The sequence below is a fragment of the Centruroides vittatus genome, unplaced genomic scaffold (genome assembly GCF_030686945.1).
Source record: "Centruroides vittatus isolate TY-2023 unplaced genomic scaffold, ASM3068694v2 contig_1422, whole genome shotgun sequence".
NCBI lineage: Eukaryota > Metazoa > Arthropoda > Arachnida > Scorpiones > Buthidae > Centruroides > Centruroides vittatus.
In genome coordinates this window covers 758011-771861 of record NW_027120892.1, presented here as the reverse complement: position 1 = coordinate 771861, position 13851 = coordinate 758011, and the positions used below count along the sequence as shown (strand labels likewise).

General features: G+C 26.5%; 1 protein-coding gene across 1 annotated transcript in view; it reads right to left on the bottom strand.

Annotated features, from left to right (window-relative positions):
• The window catches only part of LOC136968257 (PAX3- and PAX7-binding protein 1), a 101377-nt gene that overhangs the window by 49358 nt on the left and 38168 nt on the right, over nucleotides 1-13851 (bottom strand). Inside the window, exons 4-8 of the mRNA XM_067262244.1 lie at nucleotides 12110-12239; nucleotides 10802-10923; nucleotides 9037-9125; nucleotides 7379-7560; nucleotides 3132-3321 (exon numbers count right to left, since the gene is read on the bottom strand). Of these exons, the coding sequence (XP_067118345.1) occupies nucleotides 3132-3321; nucleotides 7379-7560; nucleotides 9037-9125; nucleotides 10802-10923; nucleotides 12110-12239 (713 nt within the window). The remainder of the gene's footprint in view (nucleotides 1-3131; nucleotides 3322-7378; nucleotides 7561-9036; nucleotides 9126-10801; nucleotides 10924-12109; nucleotides 12240-13851) is intronic.

Here is a 13851-nt window from a genome sequence, read left to right as displayed (position 1 = left end):
GTAATTCAGTAATTTGTCAAATATGTAATTGATTATAATGAACTCCTTAATAATTACCAATATAAAAGCCATCGTTTGTTCTGACGGAAAATATAGGCTACCTTATTTTGTGGAAATATTGGCTATAGAATAAACATTTTATCAATTTCGGATAAGTGATCGCACTTATACTGCAGTGACATCAGTGACCATGTGACCTTCATGCTTGACGAGGAATTTTCTCTTAAGTTGCATTTTTAACTATTTTGGCAAATGCTCTATTTTAAACTTACTTCATTAAATTTAAAATTTAAACTATAAAAACAATAGCTTCATCATGTCACTTCTACAAAGTGTTCCAAAAAAATGTATTCACTCTTTGAGTGACCATTACTAATATATTAAGTTTTGATTTAAGTGTTTATTGACATGGATACAAATGTAATAAGTTAAATTAAAGAAAATTTAATTGAGACAATAGCGAGGTTGAGGCCGAAGGTTTAAATGCGAAAACGTGTATGTCAGATGTTCAGCGCCGCTTTCCTGCTAGCCTAGAAGTTTGACAATTGTGTTTAGAATGTCAAGAATGATTCACTGACTTTCCAAACACCATTGTCAAACTTCTAGGCTTACAGGAAAGCAGCACAGAACGTCCGATGTACACGTTTTCGCGTTTAAAACTTTGGCCTCAACCTCACAATTGCCTTCCAATTTCTTCTTGAACTAATATATGATAAAGAGTGAGTACATTTTTTTGGGAACCCTGTATAACAATTAAAAAAAAAAAAATCTTTCCATAGTGACCACATGACTTTCTATTATTCAATCAAAGTAATGATCTAACAAGCCAGTTATTTAGAGTGTTATCACTCATCTAATTAATATGCTGTGTGTAAAATTCATCATTGTTTTATCAATGTGTTATTAAAATGACTCATTATTTTGTTGAAAAAGATGTGTAGAGGAAAGCATAAGAGTAAAATTGGTCAGGTAAATTCTAGATCTAAAAGAGTAAGAACTGAGACCACTGAAGGCTGTGAAGTCCAACTTGAGCAACATTGGGTAAGAATGGCTTTGTCAAGAGCTGCAGAAATAGCATCACGACATCGAGCTTGATTTGATGCTCTTCTCAATTCTTCAATCTCTACTTTCTCATAAAAATATTCCTTTATGCTTGATGGGAGAATTTCTAGTTTTTATATAGAATAATTATTGAGGACCAATTACATATAAATATATGTATATACATACCTATAACAGTAGTTTTAATGTATCTGGTTTGTATGTAACAACAACACAGTTCATACAAGCTACCAAGTTAGTTAAATAGTTTAATTTCTTCTTTATTTTCCTGTTAATTAGCAATAAATTGATACGACAAGCTTTTTAAAATAAACATCTAAAAATATAACTCATCATCTACAGTAATAAACAAATATTCAGTGCTTTTAAATAAATTCTGATTGGGTTTTTAAAGAAGTAGTCATATTTAAATATACAAAACTTCAATTAAATATGAAACATTTTAATTAATACTAAATTTAATAAAAGCTGAAATTTTAATTTAATTACTGCTTAAATGTTTTCCCAATTTAATTATAACTTTTTCTACATATTTAGATATTTTAATTATATTTATGAAGTTTTAAAATTTATCTGTAATATTGCTAACCAGAAATCAGTTAATAAAAAATGAATTTAGGTTCAAACAATTCTCTCATTATAGAGTATTTGGTCCAATCGGCTATTTTATCTATATGGATTTTTTTAATATAGTAAAAATAAGACTTACTTTCTACAGTTATAGTCAATTACTTTTATAAATTTTTCATACTTTAATTTCTTAAGATCCAAGTAATTTAAGATAAAACTGAATTTTTATAGGCACTATTACTAATAAATTTTAGTTTTTGTTTATACTGTATAAATTATTATCTTCTTACTGATGGCAGCAGTATTCTTTAAAATTTAAAATCACCGTTTTACTAGCAAATTAACTATAAAATCTATTTCCAGAATTTTAAAAACTACATAAATCCAAATTAACAGAATTGGATAATTTTAATAAATAATTTTATGCATACTAATTAACTACTAAAACTAAATATTAATACTAATTTTTAATTTTATAAAAATTTCCATAAAATTTAAAATTTTTTTAATTATAAGAAATCAATTCTAAGTAACAAAAATAAATACAGCAGTTTCATAAATTTATTTATTTATTTTCAAATACAGTAAATTCAAAGAATAATATTATTTTGAAGCTGATTAATTTAAATGTCACATAAATGCAATTTCTAATTAGACTATAATTAAAGTGTTTATTTATTTAAATTTAGTTTATTTGGAGATTGAGATTTTAGATAAAAGATTTAAAAAGTACCAGCAATATGTCTAAAAACTTTAAGCAAGCAGTTAATACATAATAACAACAGAACAATAAAATAAAATAAAGATTCATATAAAAACATTTATCCAAATAACAATTTCCATGAAAACTGATAGTTTACATAGATATCCCACTATTCAACAATAATTTAAATGATAAATATCTATAATATATTTAATCCTACTTCTACAATAAAATGCACAAAAACTTAGTTTTTATTTTTTCATCAAAAACAAAATTTTGATTTTGTGATTTATTTTAACAATTTTTGAAAACAATAACCAATATTTTACATGTTATTCTCAACAACTGTTAAAAACAATTTAACAAATCAAAATATTGTTTATGATGGAAATATTTTATGTACAAACTTGATATTTGAAATAAATTTTCATGATGAAATCATCATCATAAAGTTTAATTTCACAATTACAATTTCCAGTCCAAATGTGGCTTAATATATTAATGTCTAATGTTCACAAATCAATCAATCATAACAATCTAACAGTTTATATTTACTGCCCTCCATGAATTAATATAATTATTGTTTAATCCAAATTTTGAAAAAGTTATTAGAATAATAGCAATTACATTCAGCTATCTTTAATCACTAATTATTTTTGTTTTAATGTCATTAATGTTAATAATTTAAAAGACACCCTCCCAAAACAATAGCAACTAAAATCAGAAGGCAGAAAATGATTGAAGCCCAAACCCAATTAAGTGCCTTTATTTCTCAGCATCATCTATAAAAACCCACCTTTAAGTCGAGACATTCAACCAAGTCTGTGACATACCCTCGCATCTGTTGATATAGAGAAAAGCGGCTGGCAAGCAAAGGACCCTCCTTCTCCAGTTGATTGATTAGATCATACGAGTTGGCCAAACGGGTGTTGCATGAGTCATCTTCTCGCTGATGATTGGCATACATTTCTTCTAAAGCAGATAATCTTAAAATATAAATTTTTTAATGAAATAACTGTACACAAATTTTAATTTTTTTCCTACATTATAAACTCTTGTAAATGAGAGTTCTATGGAATAAGGTATCTAAGTTAAATTTTTATGTTTTCAGGAATTCTCAAAAACTGTTCTTTTTCCATGAGGTTTGTTATGAAGTGAGAAAAGTTTAGATGTTAAATACACTTGATTAAATTGCATATTATAGTAAGAAAGAATAGCAATATCCATAAAATCCTATTTGATGTGCATAATAAAACACTGAAAAAGGCATCTAAGTGAATCTCAGGTACACTTAGATGCCTGAGTCTACAAGTGCACTCAGGTATCTTATTCATAGAACACCTCAATTACTTAAATATCAAAAAGAATTCTCTTATATATAATGTTGTCATTTATATGTGAACAAGATGAGCAATAAATATAATAAACTTGTAAAACAGTAGAAAAAAGTAAATGATGAGAAATGAGCATTTATTTATTATGATATCACCACAATACAATTTTTAATCATCTTTTAATTTAAACATATCACATGAACTTCCAGTCCAGATCAGTAGTTCATGTGTTGTTAATTGGGGTCTCTAGCCTCTAAGCTTTCCATATCTGATCTAGATTTTAGTTGTGTCTTGTGCATATATAGTATATCATACTTATCCTGATAACAATCAAGTCATGCCAGTCATCTATCTAATTCCATTATTGAGAAAATTTTGAATTGAAATCATGTGACTTCTGGTCTAGACCAGAAGTTCATATATAATTAATCAGGGCCTCCAGCAGCTAAGCTTTTCATATCTAGTCTCAACTTACATCTATCTAACATTCTTGAAATTAGCAAAGGACAGATGGACAAATGGATGATAGTGAAAATGTGTAAGCATTCTCACTGTCATTTGAAAATTGCAGCCCAAAAATTATATAACCATTATTCCATTAAACAAATTTAAGCAAAGCTTATAATCTGAAATATAGTCAAAATTATATGTATTTGTTAGATGACTGGCTTTAGATAACAAGTAACAATAAACATTCAGAAATGTAAATCATGTAATTTGATAAAAGAAACAACCAAGCCCATGATTCATCTCTGACAATTCTGTCTACTTTTATTTTTGAATATAATTAATTGGCATTAAAAACAATTCTAGCTGAATGAACTTTTCCTAAATTTCATGGATAACTCACATTTATATAAACATATATATATAACATTTTAAGTATAAAGTTTCAATATACATTGTACAAAAAAAAAATCTAATTTTATAAAAAATTTAGCCAGTTAGATCAAAAGAGAAAAATAAAATTAAAAAAAAATTCAGTAAATTTTTTAAAAGCAAGAAAATAATAAGATGAAAAACACAACAGTTAATTATAGTATTTAAGATAGCAAATGATAATTTTAGCAATCCAGACTGATGAAATATGTGAAATCAATGACCAACTGAGAGATTCAAATTGTCATTCATGGAAAAACAGCCCAATACTCTCATCACTGAAATCAATCTTGCCCAGCAATTGACAATTTTGAAATATTTGTGGGATAGTAATGCTGAAGATCCAAAGTTTTACATAATCCCGCATCTTATCCAATAATGAAAATGAAATCAATTCTGAGTTAAATATTGTTGGATATGCTTATTTGAAGGTTAACAATTCAAAATAATCATGTAGAATTTGATTTCTTTTATTATTCAACAATTTCAATTAATAATTAACATCTCATTAATGGACTATCTTCATATTTCAGATATTATGGAATTTTTATGATCTGTTATTTAAATTCAAATCTTTACTTCATTTATTGCTTTTGGCATTTCAAAATTGTATTACAAGTGAAGTGTAAGGCTTCTATATTATCATACAAATATTCCAAAACTGACAACACCTAGTGGCTAGGATAAAATCGAAAGCAAATTGTTGACAAATTCAAATTCTTCAAAAAGCATTTATTTCAGAGAATCTGAATCTATTATATAGCAGTTAATCTTTAAATGTCTTAATAATTTGGATTGTTAAATGAAATTTGAATTAATAAATCATTATCCACACTTTTATAATTGGAATTTTCAATTATCATCTAAATTTTAATCATCATCCAATAACAAGAAAAAAACAATATTCTAAATAATAATTTTGTAATACTTTTAAAAAATATATTAAAAGTGATCTGTTTGCATGTAAACATTTATTAGATTCTATAATGCATTAAATAATTGTTTACACTTTCTGTTGTGTTTTTCTGTTACATACCTAGAATAAAGCCTTTAACATATAGGATATATCATAATTTTTCATGTCTAATTTTTTAAACAATTTAGTTAATTTACTTTAGCTAAGTTTACTTTTTTTTCTGAATGTTAAAAATGACATTTTTTTATTTAGTAATACTGTATTTTTTTTTTACTTGCCTTTCCAGTCAGATAACTATTTTTTACATAGAGTTTCATATGTCCTACATATATAATTTTTATTATACAACTGTTTGTTAACCCTTTCCCAGCTGGCAATCTACAAAAAATAATTGAGTGGAATTCGTCATGCGGCACATTTTTTGCATTTTTTAGATAATTTTTTAAATTGTGATATTTTGCTTCAGAATTGCACTGTATTTAATCTGTTTTTTTTTTGTGTTTGATTAAAAACATGTCACTGTTTACGATTGTTTAATTTTTAGTTTAATACAAATTTAAAATAATATTAAAATTTGAAGTTTGCAAACAAAAGAAAAAAAATAATTAATTTACAGAGAATTGCTGAACTTTGTACATCTATTAGGTAGACACATCTGTCTTCTTTTAAACAAAGCAAACTGCAGCTTTCTAGCTAGAGCGGGGGAGAAGTTATTCCCATTAGTTACACTATGTCTCTAATTACTTAGCCGGGAGAGGAGTCAATTTTTATCATAAAGCGACACGTTAAAGCTTGCCATCATATATTTCTGCTTGAAATAGTGACTATTTGACACTTTTTAATATTTTTTCAATGCTTTATATAATAATATATTAAAATAAGTGATTAGTTAATTTTTTCCTGTGATTACGCAATATCCAGAAGTAATGAGTTTCCCAGTAAATTTTTCAGCTGGATGCTTTTAATAAGAAATCTTCTTGTCTAAGTAAAGTCAAATAACATGAAAACTAGTAGAATTATGGCTCTAAAATAAAGAATATAGCTATTTTTTAATGTTTGTTTACATTCTGACTTTAATCACGTGGATAGGTTCTCTGTGGGAAAATCCCAACCAGATGGTTCTAAAAAAAACTCTCATTTGTTGAAGTTGATTCAGTAATAATATAAATTACTAATTAGAGCGTAATAGGCGTAGAAAAAAGAAATTTAAAGCCAATTAACATCAAGACGATCTTCCATACACTTACTATAGGGAGGTGGAGTTTCCCACCTAGGGGAAACTAGGTGTAATTAGAGGAGGAGTATTTATTACTAGATAGTTTTAAAAACATATTTACTCGCCTAAATATTGTTGAATTAGCTACTTTAATGTCTAAGTGCATTAAATTAGTTAATTAGAGCTAAAAAATGATTTAAAAAGCGAATTTATTGCAATTGTTTACATTTTACTTCAAAGCTTGAAGACAAAAATTTTTGTGGCAATTTTTTCCTTTCACAAGTCTGTGATTAGTTAAGTAATGTCAACAAAGACAGAAGATACCCAATAAAACTTTAGGTTTCTCTTTGATTGTTTTCAGTCAACTGTGTAGTTAACTGCAAAGATTTACTGTAGAATAGTAGGGGAATGTATTTACCGAAATATTTATGGCCCGGGGGTGGTAACAAAACACTTATTGGCTTAAACAAAGTCAATCGACATACAGAAGGGCGAATCAAAGCTAAAATTGTGGAAAACTCGAATAAAACATGAATTAATTAATTCTTTAATTTATTTATGCCTAAGAGCAAACTCGCATCACCGATTAACAGATAGTCACGTGATATACGCCTAAGGGTGGCTATCAGCTGGGCAAAGTTTTTTAATAACATCTTTAAATATATGTTTCGTTAATCCTAAGATTAAATATATTTTACCTTTCAGAAAGCCTGGATTTAATATCATTAACTGTTAAATCCTTTCTTTCACGTGGAATTGAAAGATTTGCCAATCTACTTGGTGGTTTTGACTCTGTATTTGATGTAACTTTAACTGTTTTGTCATTCTGTTGATTATATCCAAATATCCTATCACTATTTGTTTGAAGCTGTTGTTGTATCTAACAAATATTGAAAACAAGTTAATTTTATTAATTAAAACATCATATATAATTAAACAGTTATATATTTAATTATTTCAAATTAATTATATAAAATAATTTATTATTATAAATGAAATTTGATATAACCCAAACATTCTTTTCTTTTCAAATATCAATAGTTAAAAAATTAAATGCAATTTATATCTGGGTTTTAATGTGTTGAAATCCTTTGTAAAAGAATAAACTGTTACACCCATATGATATAACAAAACATTCTGCACCAAAATTCGTTAAAAATAATCTTTACTTATGAGCTAATTTGCCAATATTGACTTTTTATACAATCAGCAATTATACAAATGAAAATTATAGAAATTTAAAAATCTATGAAAATGTAATCAATCACAGTTGGCATACTTGATTGGTAAAAACTTGAAAAAAAGGAACCTTAATAATCTTTACAATTCAGAAAATTGTAAATCTAAAATTTGTAATTCATTTTAAGATACCACAGACTGCTTTGTCAGGCTTTATAACTTGGTTTTTAAACATATTAGAGATGTTAATCATTTATATAAAATGTTACAAATTATAAAAATTTGTTTAGAAAAATTTATATAATATTTTTTATCAAAGCTCATCAGTTATAATTTCATTAGTTTTGTGGTATTCATCTTGCTATATAAACAAGTAAGTAAAAGAAACTTCCTGAAGAAAGTTTTCAAAATATAGCATAGTAGTGGAATTAAAATGATTTATTATAAAAATAATAACTTCATAAACTACAGCATAGAAAACATTATAAAATGCAATAAAAATCAATTAATATATTTAATTAATTAATAGTAATAGGTAACATTAAATTTTTTAAAAATTATTTAAAATTAGATTGCATCTCAAAAACCAACATCCCAATAAACTGGACAGATACTAAATTATTTTTAAAGAAAAAATATAAAGGAAAACCTGGAAAAGTATATTTAAAATGTGTAATCTTTATCTGCTAGTTTCCATAAAGACAAATTGTATATTTGCAAGATAAAAAATAGTCTAAAAAAAGATGAGTGATTCTGCTTTGTAATCTTGTATCTGGTAATATGAAAAATATGAATTGTGAAGGTATTTGTTTTCTAGTAATATATAATTTTAGTAAATTATGTATTATTTAAGTGTTTTATAACATACAAAGTTTAATAAACTTTTATTTGAAGTCTGATTAGACTTCAATATAAACAAAAATACTAAAGACTAAGCTTTTACCTCTTATATATAAGCATTTAAATGTATAATTTAACATATGATAATATTTTAAGTAAAATAATGTGTATAAATTAATTTTAACTACTTAATCTACAGTAGTTTATATTGTGTAAGTAACATCAAATAACAAATGTTAAAGATTCAATATATTATTGACAATTCTCAAGTTTCAGAAGACTTACAATATGTCACTATTTTTAAATAAATAAATAAAATATCTTCAATTCTTCTCACCTGAGTCATGCTCACACCTTTACGAATCTGTTCACGTTCCCAGCGTTCAAGTTCATCTGCTTCTTCATTTTCCATTTCATTTTCTTCTCCTTTATTGTATGTGATAAAAATAGTCAAATTAATAATTCAAGTTATATTTTGTCACATTAATAATCTACTCAATTTATAGGTCTGTTTTTTAAATATTATTATTATATAAAAACACATTCATAAATGATATAATAATATTTTTGTAATTATTTATATGTAATAAATAAAACATTTTTTTAACAAGATTCAGAATTTTTAGTTTATTTTATATATATATATATTTTTTAAAGAGTCAAGTTCAGTTTCTTTGTTTAAAATAATAGCCAATCTGTTTTAATGTAAATATTAGGCATTCACTTGAAAGTCAAAATTCTATATTCTAAACTGAGTAAAATTTAAGTTCTTAAACTGATGATTCTACTAAGTATTTCAATCCAACCAGGAAAAATTTACAATCTTTAAATATTATTTCACATATAACATCTTCAATTCTTCTCACATGACTGACAGATTTGATGATGATGATGATGATTGAGAAATGAAATTATCACTCTTTACAAATCAATAAGTTTAAAAATTGACAAAGATGTGGATAACCTTACTGGCATTCATGGTGAATTAACAACAGGAGAGCTACAAGAATTAGAGAAAATTATGGAGTATGACAATGGAGAGGAAGAACAAGACATTCAAAAAAATGTGAATTGAAGACTCTTTTTCTTGATGTGAGAATTTAAGAAAAGTGATAGAAACACAACTCAACATCGAAAATACTAATATCCTGATAAGTAAAACTGAATACAACACTGAGTTAAATTTGAATAGTTAAAATTGAACACATTTTCTGCAGCAGTGCATCCAACATGCCAACTAGGCAATATGGCAGGCAGGCAGGCAAGTGTTCATTGTATTGATGAATCCTAATGCTCTGTTGATTGTTAATTTTTATGAATAACCATTACAGTTTTTCAATTTGACTTATTACAATTTGACTTATGTTATCTTAATTTGTTTTTTGTTTCATTTTCTACATTTTTATAAGTTTATACCATGGCTTACATTGATGTGAATCATTAATATATTAAATATGAAAAAATAATTAATTAAAACATTGTCAAAACTTCATATGTGAAGACTAGAGTACACTTCTCTGCCATTCTGATAACAATTTTACTTTTGTCGAAGATATCAATTCATCATCTGAACTTTGTTTAAATGTGTGATTTTAATTATGCCATAAATGAATATTTAAAAAAATATTTATATTCCTTTTGTATCAATTTCATACTGCAATGTTTTATATGATTTTATAAATTCACAAGTTATATTTTTATTAAAAACTTGTAAGCAAACCTGCATGTCAGTCACTCTAAACATCATAATCTATTGTATAAGCAAGCTATTTGAAAATGTTGCTTATCTTAAAAGTTATAAAAGAACTATATATATATTTGTGTGTATGTGTGTGTGTGTGTGTGTGTGTTATAATAATGTTAAAAATAAAAAAATTAAATGTCTAATTACAAAATAAGAAAAAAAAAATCATTTGTTGAAATATATATATATTAAGAATGGCAACATATATGTTAAACTTATTTGTTAACAAATCTTTAAAATCATTTGGGATGTCTGTAATCAGAATAGCTTATTTCAGATAACTCATTAAAATTATTATAAATATTTGTTTTCTTATTAATTGCATCTATTATGTATATTTCATAATTTTCATTCTTACTTTCTTGAGCAGATAAAAATGCTTCTCTTGCTTTCTGTCTTTCAACTGCAGCAACATTAACAGTAAAACTTATTCGTCCTTCTTCACCTTCATCTTCATCACTACGATCATTGTCATCATCTCTGTAAAATAATAATGCATTTAAATATAATAAATATTTTTAAAATCAGATGTGTAATTGAAAAAACTTTAAAAAATTTTTAATAAAAAGTAATCATGTTTAATATATATATAACTATCCAATAATAAACATCAAATTTTGTACTTTCTTTTTTCAACTACAAATTTAATATGATCCAAATTATTTTGATTTGAATTCAGGCAATCACAATGTTTTAAAATTTAAAGTATAAAAAGAGTTTTAATTATTGAAAACAAAAAGTTTTTTGATTGTTTTTTTATTTATTCAGCTCACCTTCTAATATTTTGCCTGTTTTTTTCAGGCTTCTTTAAAGCTTAGTACTGCTAAGATAATAAAATAACCATTAAAGAGTAAAAAAAAATTCACAAAACTATTGTATAACATCTGCTTGTCAAAAGTGGTTAGTTTTTGTGATAGTTTTCTTCTTAAATTTAAATTAAATTTTTAGTTTATTTAAGCTTTCTTCTGACTATTCAATGTTAAGCACTAAATAACATTATGCAAATGCTCATAGATAATTTATTTCCTGAAACAAAATGATTTATACTGTCAATTCAAGATAAAATTACTTTTGTTAATGAAAATCAGATAATGTTATATAACAAATGATATAATATAGCATATCACATCAAATTGAATATTCATTGTTTAAAAAGAGCTTAGCAACAATCATATAACAGAAATTGTTCAGCAAATTGTTCCTCCCTGTGACGGAAGATTAAGAATTAGCCTGAAGAACTTGGCTTCTACTGTACTATTTTAGATGTGATTTTTTGTGAGAAATCAAACTTATTTTTAGACCAATCTAAAAATTCTCTAATGAGTCTTGGAAGAGGAGGACCAATTCTTGCACCTGGTGAAAACAGGTAATATCAGCTATAATCTTTGCTATCATTACTTTTTACCCAAGCAATGCATCTTCTAGTAATTTATAGCCAATCTAAATTTAAAATTCACTAAATTTACAGAATGACAGAAAGGATTTCAAACATTGTTATTGGTGTCTCTAAAATCCTACACTAATTCTATTGTTATCAGGCTTATTTAGAACAACATTGTTCTAAAAATTATAATTTTAAACATTTACAATACTGATGAAAATCTAAAATTAGACATAATTCTTCTTATAACAATTGAGATATCTCTCAAAACATAATAAAATTTACCTAATCAATCTTGATTTTGTTTCTTGAACTCTTTTTGTATCATCTAGAGCAACAAAATCACCCATTTCTCTGGCCATTTGTCTATGCTTTTTTACAGCATATATTGTTGCAGCATCAGGTATAACACCACCTATATCAGAAAATACAAAATCAGGTAATCAAAATTTTAATTGTTGATAATTCTGTTTATTTCTATAGTTTATTATTATAATGTTTTGAATAAATTTTCAAATAAAGAAAATGCAACTTATTGTAACATTAATTTATTGAAATCAAAAACATTTTCAGTGATTCAATTTCTTCACTAGCTTAACTGAAAAGCAAAACTCTAAAAATGGTTTGTCTGTTCTTAAAATTCTATAGTTTGATAAAAACAAATAATCAGAACTGAATTCTTGAATATGTTCTGGTTTTAATTTGATTATTTTAATCTGAGTTAATTAAGGTTTGAAATTGCTACTTATGGGAATAATATCAATCATCCAATCAATCAATCTTTATTATTTGATATAACAAGTGTTATTACAAAGGGGGTTAAATATCATTGCTAGTTTAAATTTGATACATGAATATAAAGTTTATATAATTTATATAATGTTAACGTGGTGAAACTGTCACAAATAAAATTCGATAACAAAATTCATATGGTAGTGTAGCAACTCAGATATCCGAACTAATATTACAAGAATCAAGAAGGTGTTTTCTCATATCCATTACTGTCATTATGGACATAATATTGAATTACAATCAGAATCGACTTTTAAACTTTTTAAAAAATAATTTTCATGTTTTATTAAAAATTAAATATATATTTGATCATACACGATAAGTTTTCAATGATGTTGTTCTATTTATTTATTATTTAGGGTATACTATAGATTACTCCCTATGGAATTTCGTGTGTTTGGGTATATATCTGAACTCGGGGACCGAGACGAGTTCAACGATACTCTACTTTTGGACCAGAGACGAAAAATAAAAAAGTTATCATACTTTTTTCCGGCGATTGCGCGATGATAGGGAGTCGCGTCGCTCTCCGCTAAGTCGGCCTCGCTATCGCAATCGAGAGTTGCGTGCTTGCCGTTAAAATTGCCTTTAGTAGATGTCCCCCCCTTTTTTACTTTGTTCTAGAACTACCGTGAATCGATCACTAGTTTAGCATATGGCGGCGTGTGGTGGCTCCCATATGAGAGGTCAGTCGGGCCGCCATGTTCGCTGCCATAAGTAACATTAACCGAAATAGCGATCGCGCGATGATCGGAAGTCGTGTCGCTCTCTCCGCTCTCGTATCACGTGTTTAACGCTCCGGGAGATGACCGTAGTCCGACGTCGCGGTTTGCAGACTTTACCGCAAGATGGCAATACTAGCAACTACGGTGTCGTCTGCATGAGAGCATTAAAAAAGTATGGTAACTTAAAAAGTGTGATAACTTTTTTATTTTTCGTCTCCGGTCCAAAAATAGGGTACCGTTGAACTCGTCTCGGTCCCCTGAGTTCAAATATATAATCAAAGTCCTGAAATTCCATAGGGAGTAATCTATAGTACACCCATTATTTATAACACAGTGAGTGATCAGTTAACAAACAAATCAGATAATGAACACTTTCGTGAAAGATTTTTATGTTCGGACAACAAACAGATGTTTGGATAATGAACACCTCACAGAACAAACACAAGAAGAAGCAACATAAAATAATGAATATCGATTGGTCTTCCCTTGCCTTCAGGTAACAATTCGAAA